General features: G+C 35.0%; 1 protein-coding gene across 1 annotated transcript; it reads left to right on the plus strand.

Annotated features, from left to right (window-relative positions):
• Positions 1-1,027: 1,027 nt before the first annotated feature.
• On the plus strand, positions 1,028-14,282 carry LOC103983811 (probable GTP-binding protein OBGC2). The gene is made up of 10 exons (XM_065150853.1): positions 1,028-1,178; positions 3,882-4,357; positions 5,523-5,614; positions 6,643-6,726; positions 8,091-8,168; positions 10,539-10,739; positions 10,824-10,931; positions 11,845-11,919; positions 12,076-12,272; positions 13,816-14,282. The coding sequence occupies exons 1-10, from the start codon at positions 1,072-1,074 to the stop codon at positions 13,946-13,948; spliced, it is 1,551 nt and encodes a 516-aa protein (XP_065006925.1). The 5' UTR covers positions 1,028-1,071; the 3' UTR covers positions 13,949-14,282.
• The last annotated feature ends 1,954 nt before the right edge of the window (positions 14,283-16,236 follow it).

Raw genomic sequence — 16,236 nt, forward strand, 5'->3', positions numbered from 1 at the left:
AAAAAGCGATTTCATTAATAATATTATTTTTAATATCTAATCATAGAATACTCGTGGCCTATTACTCTGTTCGACTCATCAAGAAACAAATCAATTTGATTTGAATTTGTTTGGGATTTAGTCTAATTTTCTTAATACATGCATACGTAGATAAATACATACCAAACATATTTTATATTTTTAAAATTTATATATTTGATAAATAAATAATAATAATGTGAGAATAATTATCAATACATCTCAACGTCACATGAGATACGACGTTACATAATTGACATCTTAATACTCTGTGTTAGACATGTCAATGTTATATTATTATGTAGTTGACATGATCATATCATATCTTTTGGACATAACACGAATATATCATATCATAAAATCATTTTGACATAAGTTACAAAGTCAATAAGCAAAAGTTGCTTCTTGAAATATACAAGTTAGAAAATATATTCTCGATGTCGTTTTATAGAATTTGATGCATGGCGAAATTAAAATTTTATAATAAAACATTGAGATAGATATAGAGTATGCCATCATAGTCAGATAATCAAAATATATATTAATATATATAATCTTATATTTTTAAGTTTTTCAATCAATCATAAACCTTCACTTTGTTAAGGTGTTATAGATTCATTAGTCATTGATGCTGGATATAGGAAAATTGAGATTGCTATTAACGATCTCCATTTTGTTATTAATATATTTTTTTTTTATTTTTATATAATTATCTAAAAAATATAAAAATATAGTTTTATTGAATACAATCCATTAATTATTAATCATATTCTTATTTCTCATAACCCCTTAATTATCATTAATTATTAATCATATATATATATACTATCGGTCTTATCCAAACCCATCCCGACCTCATCCAACGCAAATCAAAGCAGCCCGGCCCAGCTTAGTCCAACACGTGGCTGAATTTTATCCGTCGATCCGAGTCTTGAACGGCGGATCTTCAGTCTCCAAACTAACCTTCGGCGGATGATATTTTTATTGGCCTTCCTCCGGCTCGGCCGGCATCGCCACCGTTGTCTTCTCTAATCGCTTCGCTCGCCCGCTCAAATGGCCCTTCTGTTGTGTCCGCCTCTGTCTTTGAATACCCAGCGGCCCCTGAGAGACCTGTCATCGCTCTCTCTTCACTCGAACCCTCGCGTCGTCTCCGTCCGCAGGTTCGCCTCTTTCCAATGTCGATGTTCTTATGCTCTTTGCTTTCTGTCGTCTACGATCCTTGTTTGTCGAGGACAAAATATTTCGTAATGCGTAGCTGACTCTATCGAATCATCATTATGCAATTTGAAATTATCGTGGAGAACCATCGTATTACGCTCATCGTCTTGATTTATTGTCGATGAAACTGTCACAACTTGGCCGGATAACAATAATTGATCCAATAATTTTATTAAGCTTGAACTAATGATCCAAAGTCAGTGCTAGGAGACCGATCTAACCCTTATGTCTTCTACTTTCGGTGTAGAATTAAGGGCCTGATATCCTTGGCAACTTAACGTAGTTCAAAATCAAATCCTGACAGGGTGGTTCCATATAATCCTTATGTCTTCTACTGCTTTCGTTGTGACGTCCAATCTAGTGGTGGCTTTGTTTAATCCACGGATAGTCCTTCTCTTCTTGAACCCCTCACCATGTCCAACACATATCACACTGTAACATGCCCTCTAGTCCCGTCCGTGCCTTTTACTATATCTAATACTAGGTCTCTCACCATGCTTAATACTAGGTCGGATACCATTTGTCATGACTTGACCAAATGAAACACTGTCCCATTAACTTTGTTGAGTCTGAATCATAAACTCCAAAAGCTTTTGTCCAAGTTAGTGTTAGTATAGGTAGTCCCTATAAGTCCATTCAAGTCATATTCTACTTCGGATGAGGGATTAAATCGGGTATTATAGAAACTGTTGGGATTAGTTTTTTTTTTATATTACATCATCTTCTTGCATGGGTGCTTATCGGTTAAGAAAGAAAATTTTAAATATTAAGGAGATTTCAAGGCACAGGCAGTGCACTTTGTTGTGGATTGGTAGTTTTTTTTCCCTTTCTTTATGGATCAACTTGATTATAGTTAAGAAGAAACTTAGAATTTTGATGAGAATCTCAAAGCACAGGTGGACATAATTTGTTTTCTCTCCATATGAAACAATTTGATTATAGTTAAGGAAAGAAAATTTTAAAATATTGATGAGAGTTTCAAGGGACACACTGTCCAGTTTCTTGTGCCCAAGTGGTAGTTTTCGTTTCTTATGTGGAATGGCTTGATTTCATGTGTTTTATTTTTTCTGAAGCCGGATGAGGACTTCTTGAAACTATCATTATATCATTTGTCTGGTGGGAATTATAATGAATCTTCATGTTGCATCCTTGCCTGGGAGGTCAAGTCGCTCGGGTACCCGATGTTACGCAAGGAAGGGACTCAATGATTCATTAGTTGCATAACGTTACTGTGCCTTTCAATTCTTATTATTTTGGTGTTAGTTCACTTTGTGCTTTCAGTTATCCTGTTCTGAATGGTCTGACAGTACAATTTTTGGCCCATCTATGCTAGCTCAAATTAAGCTAGGACTGAGCAAACTCATTTGTGCAGTAACCTCAGATATTTCCCTGGCACATGATATCCCTCATCCACACCTCATTCAAAATGTAGGCTAAACTACATTACTGGTCAAAACGAAACCGACTTCGTTGTCCTTATATTATCTAACAGGGATCGTTCAAAGTTTCCAATGAACTTGTTAAAGATCATTATCATGTTGGATCCACGATACCTAAATTGAATTTGGAACTTTCTGAATTCATGGTCAACATCTTTTTACTTCAGACGTTCCATGGTTAAGATGAATAATTTGCTTCATCTTGTCAACAAATTAGGATTATACTAGGAGAGTGATACACAACTATTTGCATATTCTATGATTTCTCAATGATTTTAATTGGAACATACTCTTCAACTTAAATTTTGAGATTTTTAGTTTCCCTCCCCCTTGACATATTACAAACACCCTCCTATTTGTTTGTATATATTCGAATACGGTGATTTGGTGGAACATGATTTCATCAATTGTGCTCCCCCTCAAATCGCTACCAACAGTACTCTTGAATGTGGATCTCACCTCGCCTCTACGATCAAAATATTATGGTAAATTAGTTTTAGCAAAATGTTCACTCGATATGTTTCCAACATTTGTATGTCCTTGTCCATGAAGTGGGTGAGAGAGTTGATGGATTTTGTTTTGTAAGCTCAAGGAACATACTTACCACATAGGTAATAGAAAATAGCTTTTACATTAAACGCATATGACTGGAAAATAAAAGCATATATGAGCATTCCTAGATGGTGCTCTCTGAGTAAGTGTGAGCAGCATTGCAAGAGTCTTGTAGAGAATGAGAAAAAAGTATGTCTCCTGATTGTTATAAAACCTGGTCGTCGTTTTTAAGATTTATCATATGGGACTGCCATAGACTCACAAGAAGTGGATTTCTGGATGGTTGAAGCTTTTGTAGGTAGGAACTGGTCCTTGACTTTTAAAATTTATCATATGGGCTAGCCATGAGAAGTGGATGCTGGACAGTTGAAGGCTTTTTAGGTGGGCTGGCACCTTCTCACATGATCTCTTTGTCTGTTTCTGTTTTAAATAGAAATAAACAGAATTATGCAATGTTACATATATCCGATTTTGTTGTCTCATTTTCTCTTTGGCACAATAACTTTGGCCTAAACTGTATTAAATAGCCAAAAACTAAGTTGTTGTATTGAGTCTTCAGGCACACCTTTAAGCAGAGGATTTCAAATATTCATGATTATGGGGTTTGAAATATCTCCTCATTCTATTCCATTCCTCTACTTGCCTCTTTTGCAGGTTTAAGCAGTGGAGCTATAGTCCAAAGATCATAGATCATACTGCAATTAACTGTAGATCTACTAGGGTGAAAGAATCCCCTTCAACTGACACTGCTTCACTGATCAGAGAACCACACAAGTATTTCGATCAAGTCATTATTACTGTACGTGCTGGAGATGGAGGCCATGGTGCAGTTCTCAGCATGCCAAACCAAAAGATAAATTCAAAGACACAAGGAAAATATGGCCACGAGAATACTAGGAAGAAAAGCCCGTACAAAAGGGATTCAGATGGCTCACTTATCTTACCAATGGGAGGACATGGGGGTGATGTAATCATATATGCTGATGAGAGTACAGAATCTCTTTTGGAGTTTCACCAAAAGAAACGATATTGTGCAAAGAGAGGGGGAAATGTTGATGCCATGGGTACTTTGAATTCACAACTCCATGATGGATTTGCTGCACCAACTTTACGAATACCTGTTCCTATAGGTATGCATTTTTCTGTATTTGCACAAGTTATCAAGGAATTGCTTCATTAAGATGATTGAGATGTTATTATGGATGCGATAACTTCTAAGTAGCTTGTAACTAGATGCCATGACAGGTGTTCCGTTTGTGTCTTTTGGAATATGAACTTGCATATCTTCTGAGGATCAAGGTTTCTACTTATTTTCTTTAATTGCTAAAATGCATGTGGAATTGATTTTGTACCAGAGATTGCCAATTCTTGGTATAAATCAACAAAAGGAGTTTCTGATTCATTTGGACATAATTTTATAATAGTCTGGACGGATTTTGTGTATAAACATGTATGTCTTTGTTTATGATATGCATTGAATATCTTAGACTGCTCAAATCGATAAATTCCCCAATAACCTGATATATTTTATTTTCTTGATGGTTCTAGGATAATGCTACATGATGAGCCGATGTTGCCTTTTGATGTTACTTATGTACTTAATGCAATTGTAAATGACAACATTTACCATGTTCAGTGGTATATTCATAATGCACCACAAAAACACATAATATTTGCATAATTAACAACACCTCTAGGTTAACATCTAAAAATATCATCCATGGTAGAGCCGTTTAAAGTATAACAGGCTCCAAGCTTTATAATTAACTAGGAATTTAATATTATAAATGTATGGGTACCTACATTTTACGTATTTGTTTGCGTAACAAAGTATGGATTTCAAATTTTATGAAAACTTATATAAAATTTATCTATCCTCAAAATTGCATCTGTTTTCAACTAATGACATTGTCTTAGATTTTCTTTCTGTGGCACATGCAAGTGGTGCTTCTACAGAGGATGAGTTGCCTTTCTCTCTCAATGTGTCTGTGTATATATTTATTCACACATGCATAAATGAGGAATTTATATAATATTTAGCAAATTGAAACTTACTACTTGTGGATAACACTAGTTGCATGATGCTTGACAATGTTCAGTTGGCTGTAGAACTGTTTCCTTTTCAACATTGATTTATGGTTCTATAACTTTCTGGATATCAGGTCACTCAATGGTAAAATAATTGTATCTCGCTCTGTATATGTAAATGGATCTTCACAGTACATACATTTACCTTTAACCGGACATTAATAATGGAAATCTGCATCTGTCTCTAACATCTCAGAAATATGACAGGCACGGTTGTAAAACACAGAAGAGGAAAGATCCTTGCAGATTTGGCACAGCCAGGTGATGAAATTCTTGTTGCAAGGGGTGGACAAGGTGGGGTGAGTATTAGATTGACTCTATTTTTCAGAAGTTGTCATGTTGCAGAAGTTTCCAGGCATGTAGTTCTTTTTCTTCTAAATCAACTAGACAACCAATTTATCTTAAACAAGTTTATCCTGTGATTAAAGAGCATACTGCACTAGCAGATATAACTCAAAAAATGAAAATCAAAATAATTGAGGTTCTAAACCTCTGTTAAATTGGTCTTCACTTACCATGCCAACCTTAGCCAAAAATTTACTCCAAACTTTCACTATGAAGTCCAAAGCTAGCAGTAATATCCACTTGGCCAACCGAAGTATTAACATTCTGGTTGCGTAGACCATTACATCATACAGAACCATGCCATCAGTTGTCATCGCCAAATGCGAGTGGCACAAATATACAAATATAACTCAAGAAAAGTTTAGTAAAAAAAAAAGAAAAGAAATGGGTAGGTCCAGTCTGGTGAGATTTAACCTTTACTCAGAGAAAAGGAAAAGGAAAAGGGGAAGATCTAATTGGCAAATAAATTTAAAATTAGATTTGTTTTTTTAACTTGTCTCTTTTGCATCGCCCTAGGTCGTGGGTGGCACACACTTATTCCGATGTGCTGAGGCTTGCTGGTCCAATTATTCTGTTGGTCTTTGTATTTTTAATGTTCATGGGAAAGAATTAAGAATGGGGAGACTGTGTTGAGGATAAGTCAGTAAATAAGTTCCAAAAAATAAATCCATCCTTGCTCTTTTTTCGTTTTACACTGTTCCTATAATGGAAACTTATAATACATAGTGCGCGATAAAAAAGCATAAGTGACAAAACCTATCGTTTACCAAAACTAGGCATACCATATACCTTTCCTTTGTCAAAAGGTTACAAGATGCCAATAATAAAAGCTCAAAATCAGCCAATAATAGTCAGTCTGATGGCTAATAATCATCTTCATTTAACTGGGAATTTATAATGTTAGCTGAACATCATTAATTGACATTTTGGCTACTTTCTATTCTGGCCTTATATACACTAATTCTTTTTCTTTTTGTGACAGATTAGTTTGTTAGAGATGCCAGAACACAAAAGGAAAAGGTTGATGGCTTTAACTACTAATGTAATGAGAGATGAAAGCGACAAGGTAAGAACTAATGAGTAGTTCAAGTTGCTTCCTTTTATGTTATGATGACAACATTAATAGTCATCCGGGACTTTTGAACTCTTTTAGTGGTATCATCAAAATGTAGAAGTGAAATTACATGGTGTCAATTCGAATTCCTCCAAGAACTTACTTTGGGTTGGGTGCTTGAATGTCCAGGGTGTGCTTATAGAGATATCTTTAGTTTCTAAAAAAAAAAAATCAGGAGATAGAAAACTTTGAAAAATGGAAATTATATTCTTGAGGAATCACGTCTCCTGTTTTCTCAATTTTGTAGACTTTGGAAGGCTACAAAATTATATCCCAAATCACTTGATCTTTTGTGCTAGTCTTGTCATTGATATCATTTTCATGTGGCTCATGCCATCTTTATCACCACTTTCACTACCACATTGTTGCAACTTGCAACTACAATCAGTGGCTGACTATCATATTCACTAACGTCATTGGAATTTTCACTGCCATCACTGCTATAGCACTACCCTGCTACCAATATGGTGACCACAATCGCCATCCCCACTAGCACCATCCCACTACTATTTTCATTACCATTGTTGCTTTGTCCATCACTATCGTCACTACTGTTGTAACTATAGTGTCTATATCATTGCCATCTTTATCCCACCAGTGATTGCATTATCAGCTCGTAAATAGCACCATCATAGCACCACCATTAACACTTAAACTATTGCCAGCATCACCATCCTCCTCCACCACTGCTGCCTCACATCACTAGAACACCAGTATCGCCTCTTCAACCGTCATCACTTTCACACCATATCTTCATAACCACTGACCTTACTATTGCTATCACCATTCACTTGCTGTTTATGACTGCTGCAGCCACCTGTGTCACCACCAATGGTACTAGAAATCGAGGGTGAGGTAAACAAATAAGGGAAATAACTTTGGATTTTGAATAGGTCAACTTGTTTCCCATTTTTCTACAGAGAAAAATGAACTAGAAAACTAATATGAAAACTAGAATATTGTTTTATGAAAGTCAACATCATTAATAATTTTGAGTGTTGCAGTTGTCTTGAGCTTTTGTATTTGTTAATAAATGAAGAACATATGTTGAAGCAGGGTTTATTTAAAAGCATAATATACTGTTGTAAAGCAATATCACCATTCAAACCAAGATTTGAATTAACTATAAATATTGCTCACATAGAGCTCAATGAAACCCCAAATAGTTGGGACGTTGCAGCTTGTTTTTTATTTAACACCTCACCATGTATATATATCACATGATTTGCTTGCATTAACTTTTCTTTTTATTGTTGTTTTATAATCCAGTAAATGCATATATGTCTTCATTAAGCATATTATTGCCTTCCCCCCAGATTTTAGTTCTTGGACAACCTGGGGAAGAGGTTAGCTTGGAACTTATTCTAAGGGTGGTTGCTGACGTTGCTCTTGTGGTATGTGCAAGGATTATTTAACATTTTTACTTGTGTCCGAACAACAGCAATTCATGTAGAGTAATTCTCTAAAACATATTTGTTGAAATGTATAGAATGTGAAGAGGGATTGTTAATTTGAGTATTATGTTTGATCAACTATTCATGCAGAGTAATACTGTAAAACATATTAGTTGAAATCTATAACTTGAAAACTCAATGAATGTGAAGATGGGTTGTTATTTTGAGTATTATGTTTGATCAACTATTTCTAAAGACTCAACTTCATATCATGTCTAATTGAAGTCTAAAGGTTATGAAACAGATAATGAGTATTACATAGAACCTGATGATAATTATTTGTCAATTATGAAATGCTGTCTGTAGAACTGAAGCTAAAGAAACGTGAAACACATTGAGATTCAGTTTAAGTCATTGGGAAATGGTGACTTTGTTATTTGTTTGTAAGAAATTTACAGTGAGAGGACCTAGTAACTGTTTAAATATTCTTTTCAAGACCCCTTAGGTGTAACAGGAATATCATTTCAAGAAAATTATAATCAAGAATTAGAACCCTTGAATACAGCTCATCAATCTGCCTTCTTTAGATATGATTTACTTCCAAAATTGTTTCGGAAGATAATCTTCCCTTTTTATGCAATATTTGATTTATAAATGCTTCTTTTTTGTGGATTTTTCAATCAAAATTTGAACTTCTTTATAGGTTTGCAATTCTAAATTAAGCTTTGAAATTCTCGATTGAACCAAATTCTGATTTTTTTATTTGGTTTTCTTTTCCATCTTAAGCAATATAAGAAAGTAGTTGTGTGACAAATTAAGTTATTTACAAAAAACCCTTTTAAGATATTGAAATCATAAAGAGAGTCAAAGAGATCTGTCTTTCTACCCTTTTCCCCTTGGACAGGCAGGATCACCTTTCCTCTGAAAGGGCAGACAAGCTTGACTCATTGATTAGACAGTGGTACCGGAATGATAGCAAACATCCCTTTTTCTCTTTCCGATTGGTGTAAAAAGAGTGAAGATAAGATAACTGAAAATGAAAAACATGTTCAAGTTATTCATCAATTTAAAGGTATTTTGATAGATCTTTCTTCTTTTCACATCTAATGTAAATCCAGAAGATACCTCAACTGATATCATGATAAGGTTGCTTCATTACAATTTAGGTAATGAGGATTCAAGCTCTGAAAACACCCTCTCTTTATAGGGGTAAAGGAACATAGTTTTGAGTCTCTTCAACAAAGTTTTAAGTCTTGATCCTAGACCTGTACTGTTTGCCTGTCGGATTGGTATGGGTTGTATCCATCAGTGTGCCAACATATGGCATGCCAATGTACCGGTCAGCATGGGCCAATGATAAAGACTGAGGAGGGAGGAATAGGAGTAGGGAAGGGGGAAGAAGGGAGGAGGTAGAGGTAGTAGTATTAGAGTAGTCCGAGGAGGGAGGAATAGGAGTAGGGAAGGGGGAAGAAAATGTGGTGGAGGTAGAAGAGGAGCAGTACTGGAAAGGGGAGGAATCGGCCATCCGATGATGTAGTGGGGTAGCAACAGAGCACTGGCAACAGGTAGGAGGAGGAAGAGTTGCATGGAAGAGGAATGTCGGGAGAAATAGAGGAGGGAGAGAGGATCATAGGAGGAAGGGAAAAAAGAAAAGAATAAAAGAAGTAATAGTCGTGAATGAAGTTATCCAATAAAAGAAGGAAAAACTAGTGGTACCAGGTGATAGGCTTATCCAATACCCCCAATTTAAATAATTGAAACTGGGTGGTAAGCCCAGTTCTCTAAGGTTATCACCCAGCAACCTTTGTTTTGGAGACAGGGCTGGCAATTTTCCCTAAAGGTTACCACTTGGTAACCTCTCTTTAGGATGGAACTGGGCAATTTCACCCTGTGCACTGGCATGAAGCCTTGTGCACTTGTTTACCTAAAACAATAGGTTTTGCAACAGTCTAAAACAATAGGTTTTGGAACAAAGTATAAATGTGCAATCACAAAAAGCAATTGTTCAACCCCATTAGATAGATAAACCAACATAAGACTAGTACCAGATGATAAAATCTCAATAAATCTTATTTTAAAAAATAATTAAAGGTTCAATGTGCGATGTTATATTACTTCTGAAGATATCTACTAAGGACAAAGATTATCCGAAAACAAGCATCAACAAACTATACTTTTGGAAGAATCACCATGTATGAAAATAACTTGGCTACCATGTTAGCTCACTATTTGTCACTGTCAAATTTGCTTGATATACATAATCCACATGTTGATCAAAATATTTTGCTTTTTTAGGGACACTATTTGTCACTGTCAAATTTGCTTGATATACATAATCCACATGTTGATCAAAATATTTTGCTTTTTTAGGGACTTCCAAATGCGGGGAAGTCTACACTTTTAGCAGCCATTACACTTGCAAAACCAGATATTGCTGACTATCCTTTTACAACCTTAATGCCAAATCTTGGTCGTCTTGATGGTGACCCTACTTTAGGGGCACTGAAATATTCTTCTGAAGCAACACTAGCAGATCTGCCTGGTCTAATTGAAGGTGCTCATTTAGGAAAGGTATTACTACACACATGTATTCTATTTCCTGCTTCTATTGGCATTATTATATGCTTTAGCAAGGATTTTTTTTTTTTAATGCAGGGCCTTGGTCGTAATTTCTTAAGACACATAAGGAGAACACAGATGCTTGTTCATGTGGTTGATGCTGCTGCTGAGAACCCTGTGAATGATTATAGGACTGTTAAGGAGGTGATATATGTTAGATTCTTGAGTAATTCTCTATTACCATGTTTGGTATATTGGCCTTGATCACAACAATTCTAATAATTTACTGAAAGGAATGATTGTATTGATAAAACAGGCGAAATCATTTAGGGTGTATTTTTAATTATGTTTGATGAGATGCATGGATTTAGAGTTTAGGAAGGTAAAGTGGTTTACAGTTGATGGAGATGGTATGGTCAGAACTTGAGCAAGTGGTAATTTTTTGCTGTTGCTTTGAATTTTGAAGTATAATATTCTTAGGACAGATAGTAGTCTGAATCTTCCATAGAGTGTATATATTTGATCCATCAATTACAACAGTTTAGATGATACAAGTGCAGCAGATATTTACTTGAATTAACATTAGAGGTTTTGGGCCTTCACCTGATGAGAGACTAATCTGAACCCAAAACCATATAGCTGAAAAATGTTGGGCTTAGGATGGTTTGGCTGATCCACTTGATTAATAAGTAGACAGCTGTCAGGCTTTACGAAGTTGTCCTGGCTGATTTGTGAGGCAAAACTTAATGTCTGATTGGGTTTATTAAGTAAAATAATCAGGGTAATTCAATGTTTTCACATCACATAGCTGGATATGATGTGTCTTGGTTGAGTTCATAACCAGTAACCCAGTATTGTTTGCCTGTAGAACCCAAATCAGCACACTGAGCTACTTAATAATATTCCTAGTTGATTTCCGTTGTATTTAGCTTATTATGTTGGACATTCCAGGTTAGTTTTGTATAAAGTTGTCGGAGAATCAATAATTTATTTGTAATTTGCTCTTATTGGATATTTTCACGTTTGTTAATATTTTTATTAGATTTTTCAAAAGTTCAATTAGTCAATGCTGATTTCACAGTCTGTAGAATTCATGGCTAATGTAATTCATTTGCAGGAACTTCGAATGTACAACCCAGAGTATCTTCAACGACCATACATTGTTCTGTTAAACAAGACCGACCTTCCTGAGGTGTATCTTATGTGTTTGATATTTGATTCTCTGAACAAAATCTTTGATTAGTCTTGTTTCCCTTGGTTAAGTAGCTACATGCTCTTCTACCCTGCTTTATGTGATTCGTCTTTGCTACATTTGATCAATTTTGTGTTATGCTCATGACTTCTACAGGCTCGAGATAGGTTGCCATATTTGATTCAAGAAATTTCTAATATTGGATGTAAGGCAACACTTGAGTTGGCAATGAGCCAAAAGTTGACCACTGTAACTGAAGATGAACATGTACCTACCTCAGGAGTGAAAAGTGAAGAGATGAAGGGGATTGAAGACTATCCACGTCCTCTGGCAGTAGTTGGTGCTAGCGTACTGTAAGAATTTCTCTTTGTACTTGTTTTTTCTGATATACTTTGAAAACTAAGATCCATTAGTTTTCTTCCATTGCTGTGTAGTTCTGTTATCATCTGTAATAATACAACAGATGGTTTTAAAGAAGTCGCAAACATTTTCTTGGACGCTAACAACCTATTCACATTAAACATATGTTCTTTGTGTTCATATCTGAAACTCATACTGGGACTCAACCCCTCATTTCAAACACTTCATTTGTTGAAAGACAACTATTAACATTTTATGGGTCAGCAAAACTGCTTTGTTTTTATGTTTATTTTTTTATCTTTTTTTTTGTGGCATAAGATAACTATTTCCAGAGAATCGTTCTCTTAGGAAACTGCTCCTGACCTTCTCTATTTAATGATTATTCATCGGACATTGTTTAGTTCAAGTTTCTGGTTGTTCCTTGTCATTGGTTTTGGAGGTACTCTATGATCGAAGATCTCCCATGTATCCATCAAACCCAATCCTTTTGTTGGGCGATAGCATGTGGCTATTCCCAAACTGATCATGGTCTATACTACATTGCATTGCTTGTCATCATCTTCACTACCAAAATATGGCTAAAATACTTGGTCACCTGTGCAGGTATACTGAATATATTCAAAGATAAAGTAGTAAGCTCTTTTTGCAGATAATTCTGATAAGTTCCTGATGGACAGACGATTTTTTCTAGCCTATCATCTTAGATTAAGTCAGAAGCAGCTTTAACTCATTTGTGGACACAAATCAGGAAATGATATGCTAGTATTAGGAATTAATTAAATAACCTAAATTCGAACTTTTGATCCGAGGTTGTGTATAAGAAAGCTTAATCATAGAGTTGTTATAATAAGAACCTTGTCACCGTACTATATCTCTTGATCTGTTCATTATAAAATTGATTAGTTGATTATATTATTAAGACAGTGTAAGATGCTTTTAATAGGGTCAAATGTATGAGCACTTGTGTGTGATAACTGCAGGCACATGAATTTTATCAATAAATTAGTTAAACACAAACATGTGCAAGTAGCAATTGTGTTCTAAAAAATAGCATAATTATGTGCATGACAAGAATAATATTATTTTATAATCATAAAGAGTTTATGCCTCGTGAATCAAAATTTTTATCAAATTATCTAGACTTTCTTGAAGTGGTTTTCCCAAAGCCATTTAATATTTCTACCTGTTTCAAGTATCCTACATTCCTTTACCCTGTTCCAACTATCTTCATTGTTGGTTTCTAGAAGTTAAACCTTATTACTGTGGCAAATTCATGTACCTCAATGTGGATGATCACCACTGTCCATATGCAAAAGAGACTACAGCTTATGCATTCCAGCTCAAGTTATGGCATGAGAGATTGCAGGAGACTATTTGCTTTGAGTTAGCTGTCATACAAGTCATATTCTGCATATACAACATTGAATAAAATCATCTATAGTAGCTTCTCATCGTATCCCTTATTCCACATTTTGTTGCTTGGTTCTGATCATTCAAACTGTAGTATAGTGGTAATTGCATTCTCTACTTTTGCAGAAAACACATTGGAGTTGATGAGTTACTGAAGGAGATAAGAGCAGCTCTTAGGAAATGCCGAGATTTAAACAAAGCTCTGGAACCTGAAAACATAAATGTTGTATCAACTGCAGGAGCTAGGATGAGACGATGAACAAGCTGCTCAAATAATCAAGTCATCATCGCCTCCAATTTTCAAGTCTTCATTGAGTTTCTCCTGGATGACTGTGGCACAAATAATCAAGTCATCATCGCTTCAGCGAGTGCACATGGCGTTTCTTCTGGCTTCTGCCACCGACCAGTTTGCAGATATTTGGAGTTGCACTTAGAATCACCATGACTGTGAAAAGCTTAAAGAGCTAATTGTTTTCAGCTACGGCATGTATTATCTTCAGAGCTGTTTGCAACCATTTTTCCTGTGTAATCTAATTGTAACATATTTAGCACTAAGATGATGATAAATAACATAGGAACAGTTTCAGTGTCCATCATGGCAATAGACTATCAGTTGTCTTCGTACATTGGCAAACTTGGAATGTAATATCTGCCATATCCCGTTAAGGGTTCTGCATGTCTGTTTAGTACTAATGGTTCCGATGTTGATGAACAGTAGAGATATTGATTTGTACTCTTCGAGTCTTAGCAAATGTATGGTTCACCAATTAGTGATTTTTTGGGGTGTCTTTTCTCTAATATTTATAATTTTGTGTGCTTTGAAAAATCATTGTTTTCTTGCTATCACAGAATTATCAACTGAAATATTCATTTTACAAATAGAAAATTTTGGAAATGGGATATTTATCCCTGCAAAATTTAATTAGCATGTATCATTTCAAATATTAAGATCATAACATCCATTCAAATTATTTAGATTACCATCACTGAATAGTTTAGTTTAAAAATAATAACAATACACAAATATTTTTTTGTCATCATAAAACATTAGGAATATAAAAATATCTAAAATATAATATTAATTTATTTGCCATCATAATTATCAGATTTCAGTTTCTAAAGGTTATAAGTATCAATTATGTTTTTATTATTTCTATTTTAATAGTTTGCAAGTTTTCTGATGATATATATATATATATATATAGGAGAATTCTTGAAAAAAATCAAAATTTCTCAAATAGCCAATCATACACATTGCTCCTTCACATACCAAAATACTTAAGTGGCTAGTTGATGAACCAATTGGCCAATAACTTCATTTTGATCCTTCAACTACGGACCAAAATACTTAAATGGGAGCTAACATAATACACTCATCAGATCCATATAAGCTAATCATACAAATTGTTCACTTCTGATGTGGGACTAATGAGATGTTACAATTGGGCTCGATCTTTCACATCAACTCTAAGTATACCTTTATTTGGTGTTGCCTAGGGTTGCTTCTTCACTTGATCTTGTAATGCATCCACCAACGCATTACTCATACGAGAGTATGTGATAACTTCTCATCACTTATTCAGTCCATTAAACTTTATGGAGTTGTTATCTTGAGGTACCCCCTCAACATGTATAGTCCATTGCACATGATTCTCCCTATAGAGAATTAAGATTTATCCCTCATGAATATCTATCCCATTGGAGTAATTTTTCTCTTTGTATTCTTTCCTCTAGAAATTTTGGAGACCACCATCCTCTTGGACTACTCCGTCTTGTTGAACAATCTATGTATTGTTCCACCATCGTGAACGTACTTACTAGATTGTGACTTATTATCAAGATAGCTCTCGTTAAGGCCTATGAACTTATTACACAATTTAGCCTCTTATAGACATATTCTTCACATATTGAAGAGAAAATTTTTATGCCCCATGATACTAAGTTTTGATCGCCTTAGGCTAGTAATAGATAGTTCATCATTCGCATACAAGTTATTGCATGAGTATTGAATTCTTTAAATTAGCAAACTCTTTCTAACTGAGTAACCCATCTCTCTTTGCATGGTCTCATTCTTTGCCAAGCACCATGCTTGTCTGCACCACCAAGTTTGGTTATTAATATCAAGCCATATGTATTCTTCCCACTTGCTTGTCCTCATGGTGCTTCTTGCATGAAGGGTTCGTCATTTCTTTGATTGTAAATTTTAGATGTATGTTCCTTTGAGTAATTTCATTCCTTACGTCTTTATGTTTGTTTCCCTCAAACGGTCGTATGTGCTAACTGCCTTCAATGCTGCCCTGCTAAGTCTCTTATGTTTATATGTCAAGTGTTTCTAAATGTGTTTGCCCCACTTTGTTACAATATGTTATAGATTTAATTGGTTTTGCCTAAGTTATACTATACTCTTATGTGTCCGTCCATAAAGGATTAATCTTTCCGAAACCTTTTATGGTCCTTTAACTTAGGATCTCACAAGTAGACATTTCAATAAATACTTGATGGACAATATAAATTATAAATATAAACATCACAAGTTCTGAATGGTTG

Source organism: Musa acuminata, chromosome BXJ3-5 (assembly GCF_036884655.1).
Source record: "Musa acuminata AAA Group cultivar baxijiao chromosome BXJ3-5, Cavendish_Baxijiao_AAA, whole genome shotgun sequence".
NCBI lineage: Eukaryota > Viridiplantae > Streptophyta > Magnoliopsida > Zingiberales > Musaceae > Musa > Musa acuminata.